The sequence below is a fragment of the Gallus gallus genome, chromosome 7 (genome assembly GCF_016699485.2).
Source record: "Gallus gallus isolate bGalGal1 chromosome 7, bGalGal1.mat.broiler.GRCg7b, whole genome shotgun sequence".
Classification (NCBI taxonomy): Eukaryota; Metazoa; Chordata; class Aves; order Galliformes; family Phasianidae; genus Gallus; species Gallus gallus.
Window position 1 is genome coordinate 30,608,613 of NC_052538.1, and position 20,896 is coordinate 30,629,508.

The 20,896-nt window shown below is 41.1% G+C and overlaps 1 protein-coding gene across 13 annotated transcripts in view; it reads left to right on the top strand.

The window, feature by feature from the left end:
• THSD7B (thrombospondin type 1 domain containing 7B) overlaps window positions 1-20,896 on the top strand; it is a 481,009-nt gene that overhangs the window by 270,019 nt on the left and 190,094 nt on the right. For all 13 annotated transcript variants that reach the window (XM_046944128.1, XM_046944125.1, XM_046944127.1 and 10 more), the window contains one exon: window positions 15,865-16,624. In XM_046944128.1, the coding sequence (XP_046800084.1) occupies window positions 15,865-16,624 (760 nt within the window). The remainder of the gene's footprint in view (window positions 1-15,864; window positions 16,625-20,896) is intronic.

The window sequence follows — 20,896 nt, forward strand, 5'->3', positions numbered from 1 at the left end:
AAATAAATCACATTCTGGCACCCATCAGTGTGCTATATATTACTTTTCTTAAGCAGGTCTTGGGGTAAAGAGCATAGTAAGCCCTGAAAGGCTCTTGTCTGGGCAGAAAAAGAGAAGGATGACAATAGAGGGAGAATGACAGGATTGGAACAGAATAATTTGTTGTACCAGCTCAGAGGTGGAGGTAAGAGGTATTCAAAAATGTATAAAAGAACAGGGTAAGATGTATGTTCATAGAATCCATTCAGGTATACTTTTTATTGCTTTTACCCTCCAATCTTCATGTTAATACCTCTGGGTGAAGGAACAAATAATTATTTGTGTTGTGAAGAAATGGTTTTTTAGACTCATTTTAATAGGAAGCGTTACAGTGTTGTGAAAGGAAAAGGATTAGAGGTGTTGTGTTAACGTGGCTGGGAAGCAGACGATAGCAGAGAGCCGTTTTGAGAATGGGAGATTTCATCCAGGAAGGGGAAAAGGCTGCACAACCTGTTCCCCAAAGAGGTGGATATCTGGAGAGCTGGAAGGGGAGTCTGGAGATCAGCATTTGCTGCTACTTTTAACAGGTGCTGATTGTTTTAACTCAGATATTAACAAAAATCTACTGAATAAATCATGCAGTTTGTTTTAATTTCCATTTTGGAATAACTGCTGCAAACTGGTAGGCTCCCTTTTGGTTATGAGCTCTCACCATTTTCATATCTCTCCCTTGAGATTTTAATTGCATTAAGAAATGACTAGCCTTAATAAACTTCTACAGCCTCTAATAATTATAATCAAATAAGTTATCCATATATAAAGCATAAAATTATGCTGAAGCAAATGCTTTCTTGATCATTAATTAGTGAACTATCAAAGGCATTGTTGCAAATAGTAGTCATTTTGTTCTCCTCAGGATGAAGTCTGACCACTGTAGTCTCAAATATGGAATATATTTTTATTCCATTTAATCTTGCATTAGGAAGTACATTTCAGCATGTATTTGTGTACTATTTGCTGCATATATTTTTTTTACTTTTCATGTGTGAAGATACTTTCACTAAATACATTTAGTTCTTCTATTAAGGCTTTTATATAGTGCTTTAGGAAACAGATAAATGAATGGGACTACTGTCCTTGGAAGGTAAAATACTGAGCAACAGTTCAGATGGTGTGTAGGGGCAGTAGAAGTTTGGCATAGGCAGTACCTGTAGAAACCATAGAATTCTTGCTGATGTTTTGTGAAGAGAAGGAGCTGATGTCTGGTGGCAGCACAGGGCAATGAAGTGATAGGGAGATAAGGACAAATGTAAGAGGACTGCATTTGGCATATGGTAGTGAACCCAAAAAGACTGTCAAGGCTTGGGCCACTGTGTTTGGCAGTTTGGATTGCCTCCTCCTCTGGATCAAGGTGGAATAATGGAGGCTTTGCAGCTGATGATGCCTGGGTACTGGCTGGAGTTCTACCAACATGGGTTTTGTAACATAAAATGCAAGTTTAACAGCTGTGTGCTTCCTATTTATGGAGCACGCAAAGAAGTAGCGGAACCACAGAAAGCAGATGCAGAGGGACAGGCGGGCTCATCCCTCATGCTCTTGGAAGGTGCTCCCACCAAGGCTGTTGCAAGCACAGCTTTATTTACAAAGAAAGCCATCAAGATCGAAAGATGAGGAGCATCACTTACACCAAGTTACCATTATCCAATGGTAGATGGTTCTTGTGTGCAGTATCAAGATAGGATGTGACATTTTTGTCTTACGGTAGCCTCCCTCTAGTTAAGTGGGCATCACTGCTGTCTGAGTTGCACAAAGGCTTTGATTCCTAAATCCTATAAAGTGGATTTAGGTCCCAGTTTCCCTTTTATTGATTAAAAAGTTAAATTTAATTGCTTATGCAGTCTCTCCTTCTATTTTACTCATTTTATCAGTGAAATACAGGCCCACATCTTTGACTTCAAACAGTTCCATTTACATAATCAGCACATTTACCATTCTCCCTCTCAGTTTACTTATTGGTTCAGCTTGCCTGCCTGCCATGTGATCTGACCACAATGGCTAACCACTCCTTGGTGATGATTTACATTATTATTGTAATATGGATTAGGCATCAGTTGGAAGCGGGTCCGAGTCAATACCAATTTTTTTCCTGTGACATCTTAAAAGAAATAATTTAACAGGCTGATACCCATTTAGAAATTCAAAGCCATTCCTTAAAATGTTTCTTGGCAAACTGAAGTTTATCAGTGAAACATAGCAACTGGTTTAGCAGGCAGAATGTAGGGGACAGGGTTAGGGGACAAGCAGAGCAGGGATGTGTACCATCTGATCACTGTGAACTGGTGCTAGCACTGCAACAACCAGAACGTCTCCCTGTCTTCTCCTCTGGGAGGTGATGCCTTGTGCTTATGTCCATTGACTGCAGGTTGGGAGTCCTGTTGCTGGTACCCCATGGGCTGAGATCGTGGATGTTGCAGGTCAAATATTTACCCTTGGACAAGTGTTTTTTCTCCTTGATCTAGCAAGTGCGTGTGTGTGTGGGGGGGGAAATAGGCTAAAAAAGTAACGTTTTCTTCTATTTCTTCTGCCTGCCCATACAGTTCATTTGGCTGGGACTTGCATTTCCTCAAGAAAGGAAATACAAAAGATTTTATAGGAAGAACCACCTGTTCTTCATCCCTGGGGCAAAGGATATGCATCATGATCAGTAACCAACCAGCTCGTATCTGTGTGACTGGCACCTGCTGACTGGTTACCGCAGTCTGACTGTTGAGTACTGTAATCCATTAGGGTCTGATGCCATGTGGTTGTTACTACTGCGTGCTGCTTACATGTATTCTCGATGCTGAATTAATATTTTAATGTAGTTTATATAAACAGTTTAATTATGTCTGCATGATTTAGGAGTCTTTTAAGGTGGCTATAAAATGGACTTCTGAGCTCATCTAAAAGTTTTGATGGGGCAAATCCGTTTGCCTATAAATTATTAATTTTAAAAACCTTGCAGACGTGTTATGGGTGGGTTTATTCACATCTGAAACTTGTGAAGAGTTTTATATAGCAGTAACCTAAGGAAGAGTTTAAGTGCTCTGCTCGATCTGTTCAGTGAGGATGTTATCCTCTGTCTTGTTTCATTGCAGCAGAGGTAGAACTTTGGACTGAGGCTGCAGGGATGAAAACACACAGAGCTGCATTGACTGTGAAAGAGAGTCCATCCTTCATAAAATTTTAAGTGGGTGTTTGTAGAGGTAAATTCTTTCTTCCCTGTCTTTGCAGGGCTTGTCCTTTTGTTATGTAAATTTACTTCAGGTAGTCTCCCAGTCACTGGGGGAGGTTTTCAAAATGCAGAGATGTCTGCTATCTTTTCTAGGGCATATTTTTCTGTGGGGCTGCCTGTTGTCCTTTCTTCTCTCATGATTTAAGCAGATACTTTCTTTTGGATATGCTTTCCTTAGGTCCACGGTGGAAATGATGTACTTAACATCCTCAGTGCTTCAGGAATGGGATCAACCAAGCATCCTCGTGCATCTCACAATGGAGGAGTTGGTCCTCTGCCTGATAAGTCTCATCCCTTATCCCCACTTGTATAATTTGTACTTTCTATAATCACGTTTTTGTTTAACTGCTAATTAATTGCTACCTTAATTTATGACTTGACATGTTAAAAATGCCTTATGTGGCCAGGATCAGAGAGGAGGACATTGAGGGAATGCCACGGTGGGCATGTGGAGCAGGCTGCCTGGTGAAAAGTAAGTTGGCAGTGAAGCTTTTATTATGCTTAAAATCTTGTTCTTGAGAAAGGAGAAAGCTCACCTTAGGTACAGCATAACCAATTAATTATTCTTAGCATAATTGAAATCCTAAGGGTCTAATCATTATTAGTCCAGCTCTAATTGTTTCAGAAAAAGAATAATAATGCAGGTAAAACTGCAATGCAAACACTACTTGGTTTCTACTCTTTATCTTGGCACTATGCTCATCCTGCTCCACAGGGTCTCAGGGTTTCATCCTGGTGCTGTTGGGCTGTCAGCATCTGAAGCCTTTCCCTAGGAGGAACACAATGCTCATGTGGAGTGTTTCTTTTCACTAGGACCTACATGGCGTTCATTTTCATTTACACCTTTCTCTTTCTTACATTGTCACACCCCTATTTACAACATAAGATCTCTTTTTGCTATGTTAGATTATTATTATTATTGCACTCCTCAAAGCAGTTTTGTCCAGCTCCGGGTGTCTGTTTCTGTAACTGAGCACTAGTGAGTTGGCTGTAGCTGTAGGCCTGTCTCTGGTCATCCTCTGCACACTGCCTGGTGGGAAGCTGCAATTTTGTATGAAAATACATAATGCTGTCATGTGGCATTTGCCGTTATCAGAGGAAAGATTTTCAGGCAGCAGCAACCATTATAACAGATATATTGAGAGGAAAGAAAATGTGGACTGAGTAATAATTAATAATGTGTTCTTGTTAACGTAGGAAAGCATTTAGTTGCTCAGCTTACCTGTCAAAACTGTTTTATTGGTTTAAATTAGAATACTTTGGAGAATGTGAAGATGGTACAGTGGGATGGCTTGGGAAGAGTGATGGAGCAGTAAACCTAACTGGTCTAATTGATGGAGCTGTTTGAGACCCTGTGCTAGGAAAATGTATGACAGACCTGCCCTTCTTGCTCCTTTCTTAAGGGACTGAAGTAGCAACAGCTTACTTCTAGTATACAGGTTCTAGTACACAGGTAAGAAAGGATTGCATGTGAATCTTTTAAATGCCTCCTGAGAACAGTATAAATTCTTAAAAAAAAAAAAAAAAACTATTTTTTTAAGTTTTAAAAACACTTGAAGATTTTGCATATTATTGGCCATGTGCCTGCATTGCGCTGCACTTTTTGGAGGCTACTTTTCATTTCTATAATAATATCGAGGTCTGATGTAAACTGAAAGTCATTCTTGATCACCTGAGAAAGAACTGCAGTCATTTAAGGCTGATTTTCAAAGATGGTGAATATCTTGGATTAGGAAGAAATTCTTTACTGTGAGAGTGGTGAGACACTGGAACAGGTTGCCCCATGAGGCAGTGGATGTCCCCTCCTTGGAAGCATTCAAGGCCAGGCTGGATGGGGCTGTGAGCAACCTGGTCTAGAGGGAGGTGTCCCTGCCTATAGCAGGGGGTTGGAACTAAATGGTCTTAAAGGTTCCTTCCAACCCAAACCATTCTGTGATTCTATCTTACATCTCTAAACTTCAGATAGGATAGACTGTAAACTAAAGACTGAGACTCTAGTAAGAGTCTAGTAAGACTGAGCTCCCCTTTCTTCATTGATTTTGCTATTCAGCCAGTCATTTCGATTTTTATATATAAAATATGTGGCTTACTGTTAAAAGGATTTCAAATCAAATTGGCTTTATTTACTTCAAAGTATTCTGAATAATGTTTATTGTGGGAATCATAAGAAAGGAACAGACATCCATAATAGAAGAGTATTTCCAAGTGGCTTGATTGAATTAAAGAACTCCCACTGGACTGAAAGCTCAAATAATAGCAGTTATTTTTGTGTCTTTAGTGGAATAACAGATTTTTCTTATTTGGCAGAATGACCAGATTTATAAACAGCGGTGCGTTGTCCATCAATTGAGGGGGCAGAGAGCTTTTTTCCTGCAGTAGTTTGTGGATGGATATGCCATCTTTGCTGTAAAATTTTATTTTGGTAAATCTGCTCAGGGAGCAAATGGAGAGGTGGGTTTCTTTCTGGAGGAGGACAGGAAGACCACTTTGTTTCTCCAGAAGTCTCTTTCTCTATATGGATGTCTTGCCATGGCAGTGCCGTATCTCCATGTGCTGTCTATTAAGCGGGATGGAAATTCTTATTCATAAAGAAGAAGCAAATCAGAAACCCCTTTGAAATATACACTTAACAGCAAAGTTGCATGTGTGTGCATATATTCCCTTCATTTTATTAAATAAGTAATGAATTCTTCTTAATCCAACGGTTTAAAATACTAAGCAAAAAAAGAGTATTTTTCTTGGCTTATCTTTTCTCCCCTGTGACCGTTCTGGAGCTTGAGCACACAGCTGTGTAAAGGCCCATTTATCATAGCTTCTCCCTTCAGTAACACCCTTCTGGACGTGGGGCTCTCTCACTCCTTTCGTTAAACCCTTGTGGCTTCAGCATCTTCTGCCAATATTTGGTAGCCAGTGGGATTTCAGGTGCTGTTGTGATGAACCTTGGAGTGACCTGAATTGAACTGAAAGCAGCTTGAGGCACGAGTGGCTTTTTATCTTCTTGAATTGTATTTGAACTTGTGATTGCTTTTGAAGCATGCTGAAATTAATAACCACTACATTTTCTTGACAATACCAGTAAAGATAATGTGGGATTTCCATTATTCTGTCCTGTTTTTTCTTTTTTTTTTCCCCATCATTTCCCAGTTCCAACGTGAGGATGATGAATGGACTTCACCAAGAAATGATATTTTAAGGCATTAGCTTTGCTGTGTTGGTGACACAGTGGAACAGAGGTGATTACCAGTGCCGATGCTTAAATTAAAAGTGACTAAACACTTGTACTTGGCCCCTTTGTATAAAGGTGAACTCGAGGCATGCTCAGTCTGTTTCATGGGCAGTTCTGGCAGTAGTGCTGATCTTGGCTTTATTCTGCAGGCTAAGTGCTGAGTTTGTGTATTCTCTCAGGGCTGCAAGGGAGAACTCTTTCCAGTTGCATTTTCATGCAAATATCTTTATTTGCAGTGTAAAAAATTAGAACAATTAGGTACTCTTGTGTAAATTAGTAGCTCTGTTTATAAATATCACTGCAATTGAAAGCAGGAGAAGTACCAGATGTGTAATTACATTAGCACAGATATTCTACAGAAAGCTGCTTCTGTGAAAGAGGAACAAGTTTAATGTGAAAATCTTTGCTTTTGAGAGCATGCATGCTATGCACATCATTAACCTGTTAATTAGATTTGTTAAGGGCTACACTTGTTAAGCCTTGTTAAATGATTACTTATGTTTAAGAACATTTGTTTCTAAACATCCTTGGTTAAAAAGGGTGGGCTAATGTTGAAAAAGCAGATGCTTAAGTTTGGATGTAGAATATGCATGCAACAGATGTGCACCCATAATTGGTATTTCTCCAAGTTACCGTTCTTTTAATTCGAAGAATCAAAGCACAGTAACTTTTGATAGCAGCAGTGGCCACATTTCCAAGTTAAATATCGCTCACCTCTGCTCAGTGGAACTCCTGAATGCTCCACACTGCCACATCTTTCAGTGGTTTTCAGGAAACACGGATCTGTGCTCAGCGAAGTCGCCTTCAAGGTGTGTGTTCTCAGGTATTTCATCATCTAGAAGGAGCCGGCTTTTGCCTTGTGCTGAAGTTTCTGAGAACTTGGTTACAGACTGTTAGGCTTCCAGGGATAGCTGAACACTATTCAGAAATGCGGAACTACCACAAATTCAGAGCTGGCAAAGCATCTGCCAAAAGATAGTGAAGATCTGCCCGTGTTACAGGGCTGACCTGAATAATTTGGTACACGATTCGAATAAATCATCTTTAGAACTGAAGTTATGTTTCAGGTTCCATTATTTTAGCAGTGCAGCTATTGAAAACCAACCCAAACTCACCAACAGCCTTTCTCTTTTCCTGAATGTGTTTATTCCCACCCTGGGATGTGGGTTGGTGTTCTGTCGGCTGCATTGCTCGCTTAAAAGGCTCGGGCTTTTGCTAATCCATTGACACAGACTTATGGCCAGGACTGCCCTACCTCCCTCCTCTGTTTGTACTTACAGCGTTGCTGGCTTTTGCCCTGGGGAATCTGGCTTAACTGGAAAAGAAAACAACAACAACACTCACTCACCTGCAGTTGCAGTTGTTTGGAATGAGAGCTGGGGAGCTCAGCCCCCAAGCAGGAAGGACACGTGCCTTTCTGATGTACCTACCCAGATATGCTGTGGTTGGTTGTAGTTTCTGTAATTCTTGTCACCAGATTCCCAATATTTTTCTAGCCCTGACACCTGTGAGTCAGAATGAGGTGATGCGATCCTGTTCTGAGTGCAAACTCAAGTAGTTTAGTTATTCTGCTCTCCTGGACCTTGCAATCAAGAAGCTGAATTTATGATGTGATAGGAAACCACTTCAGTTTGTAAAATAATGCCTTTCTCTCCCTCTCTCTTTTTTAATTTTTTTTTTCAGAATTGACTTTTCCTGGATTTCATTACTTACAGTGCAGTGGTGTTCGGCTGTCACTCTTCCCCAAAGTCCCGAAGCAAAAATCACTTCAATCTTAAAGCCCTTCATCCTGGCTTTACGGTGTATGGAAACTTAAGCTCTTTGGCCCTCTCAGATTGATTGGAGGCTGCTCAGAGTTCAGCCCTTTTTCCTGACAGCAGCCTCTGCTTAGGAAAGCTGTTGGATGAGCAGATTGATTTACTGCTGGAGAGCACATCGTTCTGAAACTTTGGTGTGCCTGCTAATGTTGTGTATTCCTGCACAGCTTTTCTAAGCATGGCATTTTCCTGAAATGGGTTTCTTTTCCCCAGAAGTTGACACCTCCAAATAGTGTCCAGAGTAAAGTGAACTTAATAATCATTAACTGAAAGGGGATAATTAAATGAGGACTGAGAATGAAAAATGAAGAAGTCCTCTAGAAAGCAATGTGCGTAGTTCTACAATGGCCTCTGTCCAGGTTTTATAAAACTGGTTGTGCACGTTTGAAAGTAACACATTTCCCATGAACTACTTATGCTGTCTGTTGCGTGGGATTGCTGTTATAGTGCTGTCCATCTTTGCAGAAATACTGATTAGTAGCAGTGTGAGCAGCGTGGGAAATCCAGCCCGTTGGATTGCTCTTCTATAATGCTTAATAAGAGAAGTGACTGCCATGGCCCATGCACTTGGGAAGGTCTTTCTGTGTAGAAGCATCTCCCAGTTGTGGTTTCTATTCAGGTTACATTTACAAATACTTTACGTCGTAAAAGTTTCGTAGTTTTGAGTTTTAACTCTCTGTAATCCAGTGCTGCAATGTTGTAATGGTATACATAGTTGGTAACACCTATATATTGTTTTGATAGCGCACTTCAATGCGTGTACATTATGACCTCATCTCTTAACATCAGCTACTACCAAGACAAGAAATCTGCTTTCTCAGACCCGTCTGGCATATTTAAAGGGTACTACAGACATGTTTTACAATCTGTGGGTTGGTTTTTATTTATTTATTTATTTTAATTTTAAACTGAGAGTTGAAAGAAAAGAGTGTTCTTCCCCGATCTGTCTCTGGGGTGTGCAGACAGATGATTGAGTAGCTCAGCTAATGCAGTTTACATTAGTGCTTAATATTGAGAAGCCCTGCCTGCAGGTGCCGAGGGGTTAGTAAATCATTGCATTTTCATAAACAACGGTGTTCCTTAGATTGTGCTGCAGAATGTCTTGCCTGCTGGAGTGTGTCTTGTGTGTTACTGCGTGTGGATAATAAGGTAAAAACCTGAAATGTAAAATCGGAACAAACTGCTGTGTGGCTGTGAGTTACTGAACTTCACTTTCATTTCACTTTCATTCAGGTCTAAAGTGAGGTGAGTAACTGAGATACCGAATTACTCTTTTGTGTAGGTTGTGAAAATTGAAAAAAGTGCTGCAGATAGTTAAAATTAATCACAGGAATCGGGAATTTTATCTGCCATGTGTGATATATTGCAAATAGTGCAACAGAATTTTGTATAGTATCTTTCATACAAATCATAGCAGAAAGTATTTTGCTGTATTGCTATTAACAATAAATAGCAAAATTATTGAGATTGAGGAGGAAAAAAAGCTGAATTTTGGCTGATATCTGACAGTAGTTGTAGAGTAGACATACAGGAGGGCAATTCCAGAAAGCAGAGGTGTAGGCAGGTGTGCCAACAATGGCTTTTCTTAGAATCATGAAGGTTGGAAAAGACCTCTCAGATCCCCGAGTTCAACCCCAGCCCACCCCACCATGCCCACTGACCACAGCCCTCAGTGCCACATCTCCACAGCTCCTGAGCCCCTCCAGGGATGGTGACTCCAACATCTACCAGGGCAGCCTCTGCCACCACATCGCTGCTCTTTCTGACTGGTATCATACTTGATATATTTCGTAGCATAAAATGGATGAACTGCTCAAATCTGGTGTCTTAGACTCTGTATAGAGCTGGTATTTGAGATTTTAGTCTCATCGTTATGTGAGAAAGAATGCAGTTAGACTGAATGCACTGACATAGAGAGAGCACAATATGTGTGTTATGCATCCATCAGCATAGTTAGTAAGACTGCTGTTTGAATCATTAGAAATATTTTTGTGGCATTTTATCAAATGTCTTTGTATCATACCTAGAAGGAATTTCTCCGTGAGTAAATATGTGGTAGTTCATGTAATCTTTAGCAGTTTGGTTCGTAATGAAGAAACATGCACCTAAGTCTCATTAAAAATTACATATACCTCATGAAAATATATGAAAATTTACATAAACCCATTTAAAGATTGGTTTTAATGCTGTTAGAAATAAGGCTCGCATGTTCTGTTTTTTTTTTCTTCTGTTCTCTGAGTCACAAACTGAGTTGCAGTTTTCTATTTCTTATACACGTGATCTGGTGGAGGGACGCTAGGATTACATCCTGAGTAGCTGTATTACATTTCATGCAGAAGTGTTCAATTAAAGTGTACACTGCAGTGATCTACCGGGGGTTGTGGTCACATCTGGTGGAGTTATTCCTCAGTCAGGCATTAATGACATCATACCTCTGTTTTGATTTAGAGGGCTCTTTGTCTACACAAAGAATACTAGGTTCTCTTTAAATGCTAGAATGACTGCTCTTGCATTTGATACTTGAAGTAAAAGCTGGGGTAAAAAAATAAACAAATGACATGGAGGACTATGCCAATGATAGCCATTCATTTGTTTCAGAGTTGTTTCAATATTTTATATATCAGACACAACTTGGAATGTATCTATAATGTATTTGAAAGAAATTGCTAACCCAATACTCTATTTAACTGATAGCTAATCTAATCTTAAATTTGCAAATTAGTACAGAGCTACAGGGACGGAATAATTGTAGAAGATGCTTATTGAATGAATTCTCAGATGGTGAAATGGTTGCAATTAAGCTAAATGTCATATTAAACAGAGCATAATTATTGTAGCAGTCCTTACTAAGCAATAACATACTTGTTAAGCAACTCTTATTGGGTTATCTATTTGAGATTTGATATTTAGCGGTGTTTCATTTTGTCTGTAATACGTAATTATTGACTGAGTAGCCTGCTTGCCTTATGCTTTTGTGACCTCCGTGTCAAAGAGCAGATGTCACTGTATCCATTCCGACATAATTGTTGCATAATTGTAGGTGGCTCTAGCAGGCAGGAAAAGCAAATAATTGCCTGCTATATCAAATAAACATTCATTTGCAGTGCTATATTAATTCTAACTGGATTAGGGATGCTTCTTGGACTAATTACATGGTTATCTTTCTGTTGGATAAAAGATGGCAAAGAGAACAAGGTGTTGTTTTTCTTTATTAGATGGACTGAATTTATTAATTGCTTTCACCCCATAGTGCTGTAGATGTCTTATAGGAGGTGGCGGAATGTCTCTGTTTAGTTCTTCACTGTGTGACTTCTTACTTTTATAAATAGTGATTTGGTAGACTTGCTCTTCAGTTTGCTCTTCAGACTAAAGAATCTATTTGTGCAATTTTAGGGACTTTGCAGATCTCAGTGGCGTTTTTTACTGAAGTGCCAAAAAAAATGTTTTTCAGTAAGTCCTGTTGAACAATCACTGATTTTACTGGATACTTTTTTGTGGAATGTTAGTAGAATATTCCAGGTTGGAATGAACAGTTGACAGTCATCTGGTGGAACCTCCTGCTCAGAGCAGGGCCTGCATGGAATTCACACCAGGCACCTCAGTTCAGTCAGGTCTTGAGAACCTCTAAGAAGCCTATGAGACCTGTGTGTCAAAGCGCTTGTCATCTTTTCATCTCCAGCATACTTCCAGGGCCATCCAGTTTAGTGCCACCCTTTGCTTCAAAGAAACTTTGGTAAATTGTTAGCAGAAGAGCTTGATTACAGTCTTAAGAACTGGCTTCAGGGGCATTTTTCACTTTGATGGCGTAAATTCCACGTAGCTTCCTTGAGATGGCATTTATAGAACGTAGTCATTGGCCACATATGTCATTAACCATTTACTTTTTTTCTTACTTCATTTGGGTGTCTGTGGTCCATTTCTATGGATTCTCCTGTCTTCTGGAAACTACTGCATCTCAGACATCTGTGTTGAAGTTTTCAACTTCTCTTGCACATTTGCCTGCTTGAATTCAGAGATCTTTGCTCCTACATGGACAGAAAGTGTTACTTTTCGATGGTGGCATGAGACCGTGTGTCCACCTATTTTATCTTTATCTCTGTGTACTTTCATAGACTGACGAGCATGAACTAGATTTTATTTTATTTAGCATTCTGATTTAATATCAGTGTCCTCCCAGCTGGGAGATGTAATGTATCTTTTTAAAGTTCTACATTTTGATGCCTAAGTTCTAGTGGGTGTTCAATAAAATATTGTTCGTACCATTGTTCACATTCTGCTGAGATGTTTCTTTTAATTGACTCATTTATTTTAAGGAAGGTGTAAGTTTACAAGGCTGCTGTAAAAAAAAAAAAATAGTTAATTGCTAAGTCAAAAGCAGACTGTTGTCTGGAAAGTATTTATATCCCTCTCCTCAGTTAAGCTGCTCAACAGGACACTAAGCAGTGAAACACAATGCATAAGTTTACTACTGCATTCTGAAGTGATCATTGGAAGTGAAAAAAGTGTATAGTGATAGATTTGGATCTGATTTTCCACCCTTATTTTTTTCATTCTTTCTTTTGGTATGCAAAGAGTGGTCTAATAGGGTACATTTTTAGTGTGTTTGCCAGAGAATAATTGCAAATTGTGACTTGTCTAATGATAGTGCAATTGCTCGTGAGTCCTTTCTTTTATTTGTAATTTTTCACTCTAAATTCACATCTGACGTTAAATAATGGCCAATTCTTTCTAAGGCTTCTGCTGCATCTCTATCTGTCTTGTTAATGTCAGAGCTGGTAAATCTGCAGCTATTACGTTCATGAAGTACTGAAGAGATGCGTTCTACAGAGTAGTGAAAGAGCAGCGGTAGGTTTGGTGAGTTGAATTTGGCTAATCCTCTTCTACAATGGCTTTTTATTATTCCGTGGGGATTTTAGTGGTGTCTTGATGTAGAGAAATATGAGTTTAAAGTCTTCCTGTCCTAAGAATTAAGTAGTAAATCCTATATTGGTGCCTGTACTGAAAATTCCAAAACTCAAAAAATGGAATTGCCTTTGTTAAACTGCTTCAGAAAAGTAAGCACTGAGATAAGCTTGTGATGCAGTTGCATTGTGTTGCCTGGTCTTTGTAGCAGTTACTTTCCCCTGTTAATAAAAACCAATTAGTGTTGAATTTCAGTGTTGCATTTTCAGCTGTTATTTTTTGTAAGATGACAGCATATTCATAATCTGATGTCTGTTTTTGAACCTTGTTGGTATTTTGTTGGGATGGTCTTTTAAATGAAGGTGACGTATCCAAAATGAGCATTTAAAAAAGACCTCTTCATGTAACTGAACTAAGCATAAAATTCCTTTTTTTTTTTTTTGAATCATCTTTATTTGAATCTTCTTTTAATTATGTAGAAAGTCACAACTATACCTAACAATAATTCATATAGTACAGTTTGTGAAGTATGGTATAGTTTGCTGCTGTCTTTTCAAGATGTGTCACTGCTGAGGTCCTCATCTTGCAATGATATCTTTTGGTGTGAAATACAGGAGGTCTGAAAGGGACAGAGATTTTTCATGTAGCCTGAAGACTGGATACATCAAAAGCTGGAGCTGTCTAAGCCCTGGTGACTCTGCAAACCCTTCTTGCCTACTGCCTGTTGACCACAGGAGGAGGTGACAGACTAAGGGTAGGGCTGCAGTCATAGCCTGGAGGATGGGGGAGGGAAAGCAGCCACAAAAGGAACAACTCCTGGGTCTCTGCTTTGTAAGTGCAGCCTTTGGGCAGTGAGATGCTGGCAACAAACGGTGAAAAGGGAGGTGGTGGCATCACTGCCTGCCTGCCTGCCTAGACTGTGCTCCACATGTGCTCCCAAAGCTCCCTGCTGTTGAGAAGAGGCAGCTCTGAGGAGCTCAAAGGAGCTGCCTGCACTGATCTGATCACTAGGTCTATGAGATTAGGAGTGGAGATGCCAGAGGAAGGTCAGCAGTGATAGCTCAATGGGGCTCTTTAAGACTGTAACTAGGTCACTGCTCTTCCCCAAGGTCCCTGTGCAGATGCTCGGGATGTGTAGTAGAAGAAGCTTGGCTATACCCTAACTGTTTACTTCACCTCTTATTAACGATGGAAGGGACATTGTTGATTCATGCATTTGCACAATATCAAGGCCCTGGCTCTAGGAGAGTCACTACTCTACCCATATAGGAAGAACAACAGATTTACCTTCAGAAACATTGTCAGCTGGATGAAATACATGGGATTATAATTGTAGCCATTATGGGGGCTGTTCTGGATCTTATGTGCTTGTTTTCTTAGTGTAAGCTTATAACTGATTCTGGTAGTTTCAAAATCAATTTTGAAAAACTTAACTAGAGTAGCATTGCTTCATATAAATTGACCTATTTGTTGTAAGTTCATTTTCTGCCTTGAGAAAAATACAGAAGACAGGGTCATTGCCACGTACTTTCAAGCACAGATTACATATGTAGTGTTCTTACCAAGTGAAATGGTTCTGTTAAGATGTTCTGGAAAGTTTTTAAACTTCAGATTGAGATGAGGCTCTCTTGAGACATGATCATCAAAATCCTTTTAATATGCTAAGATTTGGCCTTAGTGCTTTCTGCTGCCTTTTCTTCTCATTCTGAAAGCAATTTTGTACTTTACAGCCCTTAGATTGTTTTGTGGATTTTGTGGAATAATATTTTTAGAGAAAAATCTTTCTACTTAGCCTTGTCTGATTTACATTCACTTAGAAATCCTTAAATAACGTTCGTTTGGTTATATATGTATGTTCATGTGCTCTGGAACTAAAAATGAGATTGCTGGATTGAATTTTGATTCCATTTCTCTTGCCAAATGACCAGCTATACCCCTACCTGTAGTACTACATACTGCAAATGGAGACGCCTTGCTTAAGGTAATTCCCTGGGTAGCGCAGGAGGTGAGGGACCTGTTCTGCTGCATGGGGCTCTGCTCACAAAGCAGCACCCTGCAGGACCTGCTGTGCAGGATGTGCACCATCGTGTAACATCGCTTCCTCCGTTTTCAGCTCCTTCTAAGAGTGTACTCTTATCCCTGTGGTATTTATCTGCACCGTTTTATCACTGCAGACAATGATTCAGCTGCTTCCCAGAGCAGTTTATTCCACTGACTAATTGTCCTATTAAGGATGTTTTCCCCTTATCTAACTTGACTTTCTTCTCATATTAGATTATCGTTCCTTTATGATCATTTTTATATGCGTTTGTACAAGCAGAGTTAAATATTCATATTTCCTCAGGCTTTGGGTGCATTTCCCTGTTGCAGAAACATGTCTGGCCTGCCTTTAATTTGAGATGTTATGGGGCCAATGGGAAGCAGTGTTTTTTTCCAGGTTTCTGGGACCATGTATTGAACCCGTGTGGATACATGGGGAAGAGGAGTGCCATGTGGGCCTTTGGAGACATCTCATAGAATGGCTTGGATTGGAGGGGACCTTAAGGACCATTTAGCTCCAAGTGGTTTTAGAGATGAGCTGATAGTTATTCACTGTTTAATGGATGCTGGGGCGTGGTTTTGCCACTGTTAGGTGTTAGGGTGGTTCAACCCTCCCTCTTTTGCAGGTCACTGGGGCCGATGCGTGGGTGACTGCGGTTCAGGGGGCACGCGAAGCCGGGCTGTCTGGTGCACCCACACTGAGGGCTGGACGTCCCACCACGCCAACTGCGACCAGCAGGAGAAGCCCGAAAGCCAGCGGCGGTGCTTTAAGGTCTGCGACTGGCACCTGGAGCTGTTCGAGTGGGACGTTTCGGGATGGGGATCCTGCGAGCCCGGCGGTGAGGCTGGGCCCTGCGTAATGGCGCAGCATGGCCTGCAACGCCGCAGCGCCCGCTGCCTTCAGAAGCTGGACAGGAGTGTTGTGGCCGCTGAGATCTGTGAGCACCTGGCACCGCAGCCGCCCCTCGAGCAGGCCTGCCTGGTGCCGTGCCCGCGGGACTGCGTTGTCACAGACTTCTCCCCCTGGTCCCCATGCAGTGGGGGCTGCACCAATAGCTTGCGGCACCGGACCCGTGCTGTCATCGCTCCTCCTCTCTATGGGGGTGCCCCATGCCCCAACCTGACGGAATCACAGACCTGTGCTGCTGCCGCCTGTCCCCTGGGCGAGGAGGAGCACACGTACAGCCTCAAAGTGGGGCCTTGGGGCGAGTGCAGGCTGCCCCACCGCGAGGACGCATCATTGGATTTGGGGGAGGACTCTGGAGAGCTTAGCACATCATGGTTGGAAGGCCACAAGGCTCAGCACCATCCGCACACGGGGCAGGTGGGGTACCAGACCAGGGCAGTCAGCTGCGTGCGGAGTGACGGCAGGCACGCCGTGCTGAGGTAAGGGCGCTTCCACATCTCCCCTGTTGTTTCCTTTCTTGAACGAGTTGCCACTTTGCAGAGCCTCACTCGCTCACCTTCTTGAGTTTTAAATGCAAATTTTTATGCGTTTTCTTTACAGGCTGCTTTTTGATTTAATTCCCTGCTGGTGAAGCTAGCATCTGCTGAAAGTTTTGCATACTTGTACAGTTTGTGGCTGTTTAATTCATTTTATGCTTTTAGTATTTCTCTTCTGGTTTTATTTTACGGAAACCTCATGGATGTGGAGGTATGTGTGTATCACATACACACATACTGAACACGCTGCTGAGCATGGAAGGGTTCCACTCTCAATCACCTACTGCATGTATTTGGCTGGAGAAGCTTAACTTCAACTCCTTCATTCCTATAGATCAACACTGAATAAAACAAGAAGTTTAAGCCTAACAAGTTTGGCCCTGTGAGTTTACTGGAAGATATCTCTTCGCCAGATAGATCCATGAGCAAAGCTGTGGTTGACTCTGGCTTGTGAGGAGCCTTCATGTTTGCGATGTTTCTGATGCCAGTATAAGATCTGTGACTTGCATTTATTTCTTTGACAGCAGTTGTTGATTTCCATCCTCACGTGCTTTATTTAACAATTTCTCTTGGCCTATGCAGGTCTCTTTTCTGTAATTCAGATGTGAAGGTTACAATAATGTACAGCAAATAATGGAAAGATTTATTCTCCCCATTTCTTGCATTTAAATTCAAACAATCTGAGCTCTGCCATTTGACTTCAGATTGAATCTGAGTGGGTGCCAGGAGCTATAGATTACTGAGGAATTGATTAAGTTCTGAGAAAGTCAGAAACCAGATTTTTTGAAGAACTTCACCTGTCCATTTTTTCACCATTATTAGGAGTTGTTGAAAAATCAACGACCTCTGTGAAGGAGGAGAGGAAGGAATGTCTTGAATTCAACAAGGACAAGTGCAGGGTTCTGCATGGGGAGGAATAACCTCAGGCACTGGTCTGGACTTGGGGTTGACCTGCTGGGAGGCAGCTCTGGGGAGAAGGATCAGGGAGAAGACCTGATGGACACCGTGTTGCCCATGAACCAGCAGTGCGCCCTTGTGTCCAAGTGGGTCAGTGGTATCCTGGGGTGCATTAGGAAGGGCATTGCCAGCAAACCAAGGCAGGTGGTCCTCCAGAGGTCCCTTCTCACCTCAATTACTCTGTGACTCTGTTAAAAATCCTGCTCCTGAATTTTGCAGAAATCAGCTGTTATCGGTATCTGTAGCTCCTGGTGCCTGCACAAGTTCAAATTGGAGAGATAAGGAGTTATTCTCTGTCCGATACTCTCCCCCTCTTAATGTCAGTAGTGATTTTGCACATGTACCGAGGCGAAAATAAACATTCTAGCCATTTTCTTACCTTTTCCTATTACATCTGTAGCAAAGTAAATATTTTTTATCGCTTGGAAAAACATCAAGGTTTGTGAACTGCTGTAGCAGTTTGTAAGATCTTGACTTCATTACTTGTCTCTAAATGTATGCTGATTCTGAATACACAGATTTTATACTCATGTAGCTGCTTGACTTTAATGGAGTTACTTGTGATTTATGTCACTGTGGGACCTGCAGCAGGTTTATGTATGCTGCCACGTGGTAGCTGCTATTCTGGCCATTATATCTCATTCTTTGTCAGAGGCTCTGGGAGGGGAATCCTGGCTTGTTCTAAGCTTCCTCTTCCCTTACGCTCTCACTGGCACTTTTGCTGTAGGAATGGAGATTGGAAGCCACTGTCAATACTGTGCTCTTTGCTTCACTGCTGTGTAATCCGTTGAATATCTGGATGACAGCGCAGGAGGTCACAGATGGTTTAGTTTTATTGTTTCTACCTGGGATCAAGCTGTCTTCTTCCCTCATCCTTTCTGATTTTTTGGGGGTTCTTTTGTTTTTCTTTGTTTCTTCTTTTCAGGAGATCTAGCCCCTTGTTGGGGAACATGTAGTTCCATTAGCTGCCTCCAAGCAGAGTTTTTTTGCTCAGTCCGTGTCTCAGGTTTACTGCAGAAATGAGGGTAGCCTGTGCCTTACTCTTACTAAGCCTGTGTGCAGGAGGAGCATCCATAGTTTGTGTAGTTCTCTTTCAAAAATAATTAGTTATTAACTGTAACAGTGTAGCTTGAATTTGGAAGCCTGATACCTAAACCTAAAATCTGGCATAAAATCCAGTCTGTGTTTAATTCCAGGGCTTGAGTGTCACTGATACCAAACACCCCTAACAACAGCTCCCTTAAAACAACCGTGTTAATGCCTTCCTAGTTTCATTGTGCAGCGTATTTGCTGCCATTCTCCTGAAGAATGGACCCGATCTTGCAGATGTCGCTTCGCAAGAGTGATGATATTTTGGCTACTGCTAAAGAAGAGTAAATGCATTTGCATAACCCTGAAGCAGGGCTTGGCAGACAGCCAAATGTCTGCTGTAGAACTGGGAAGAATTGCTTTATTTGTGCTTTTTCATTTTCCTGGCTGAGATTTCCTATTTAGAATAACACTGTTGAGTAAGTCCCAATGAGAGTTACAAATTAAATTTCTGGGGTACTAAGGGAAGAGAGAAATATCCCTAGACATGCTTCACCAGGTCTCTAAGCTGCTTAATTATGCTGCCGTGCTGGGATTTTATCACTGCCACTCATTCCTTCTGCCACTAACTAAGAAGAATGGCATATGACATATGTGGTCACTTGAACACCGTTACCCATCAAAGAGCAAACGTATGGTCAGCCCCTTTCCAAATCTATAATGCAGCGGCAGCAGAGATGGCTCTGTGATGTTCACAAGTGGTGTCTGTTGCTTCATTTGTTTTCAAAGTTGGTAAACTGACTGGTTTCTAATCGCAGAGCTGTGTGTCAGCCAACTGTGCTGATGTGTGTTCTTGTGGATGCGGATGGAGGGGCTGCACTGGAATGGCGGTGAGGATTTTAATGGGATGGGTGCAAGTTAGTTTTTAAAGCCTAAATGATTGAATGCATTCCCATCTTAGGGGTGCGAGGTTACTGGCAGAAAATTCATTTTGGCTTCTGCATTAATAAGTTTGCGATTAATGAGAAGAGCAAATGCTCAGGAATAAGGTCAAAATGAAATGGTTTAAAAGATATGATTTGCCTGCTGTAGGGAGCCTGCTTTGCAGGGGGGCTGGAGTTTATGAGCTCTGGAGGTCCTTTCCAGCCCCTGTGATTCTGTGATTATGCTTTATTTCAAAAAGCCTTTTTTCATTGTTTTGCAGGTTAAAAAAAAAGTTAGCTTTCAATCTCATATCCTGTAATAAAGTCAAACATAAACACTCCCATTTCTTTAAGAAAACCTCAGAAGAAGTTACAGGAGATGTGCACTTTAAACTTCTGCTGGTTTTGGTTTCTGTCTTGTCATAGTTGTGAAAACCTCCTGAGTGGTGACACAGAGGAACTCTTATTTTTGTTCCCCACGTTTGGGTTAGAAGCTAGATTGCATTTAGATAAATGAGTACCTGTAACTATGCGTTGAAACCCTAAATACATTTGTCTTGGTTTTTTTCTGACTTGATGGATGTGCTTACTAAGTAGATTTAGTGTACCCAGTAAGCGTAAGAAGTTAAAGCTGAGAGCAAGCAGGTCTTTTCTTTCTTCCTTTTATTTATTTATTTTTGCTATTATCTGGATTAGATGTCTTTTTCAGGTATGTATTTCTTAAACTCTTCGTGCAGCGTATAAGGTGATGATGATAGAAGAGAATTGGATTGAGATTCTGTTTACTTTGCCTTTGTAAGTGAAAACTCAGGTTTAATTCAGCCAAGGAATAAAGCGTCCATCAAGCATGTAGTTGAGCAGTACCCAATTCTTTTGTTTGCCTCTGTAATTTGAATTTACACGATCCATTTCGTAGTGGATTGCACTTAACCACTGTGCTGCTGTAGATTTCTTGGAAAAATTATTTGTACTTTCTGCAGATTGTGTTCTGTAGATGAGTATAACATTTTACAGCTGAGAGGAGGAAATGCTGCGCCGTAATACGCCTACATGTGATGGCTGTGACTTTCCCGAAGGAGGAGGTGTGCATTCCCATCCTTCCCAGCACATATAGGGATCGAGCCTTGGTGCTCAGGCTTGGAAATGAATCCCTGAGCTAATGGGAAGAATGGAGGACATTTCTCCATTCTTGGAGTATTTAAAAAGAATAATCTCATTGCCTTTGCTTTTGCTACAAGCACACTAAACAACCGAATGGTGACTGCTTTTAGCCATTCAACCAGAGTAATGTTTTTAATATACATTG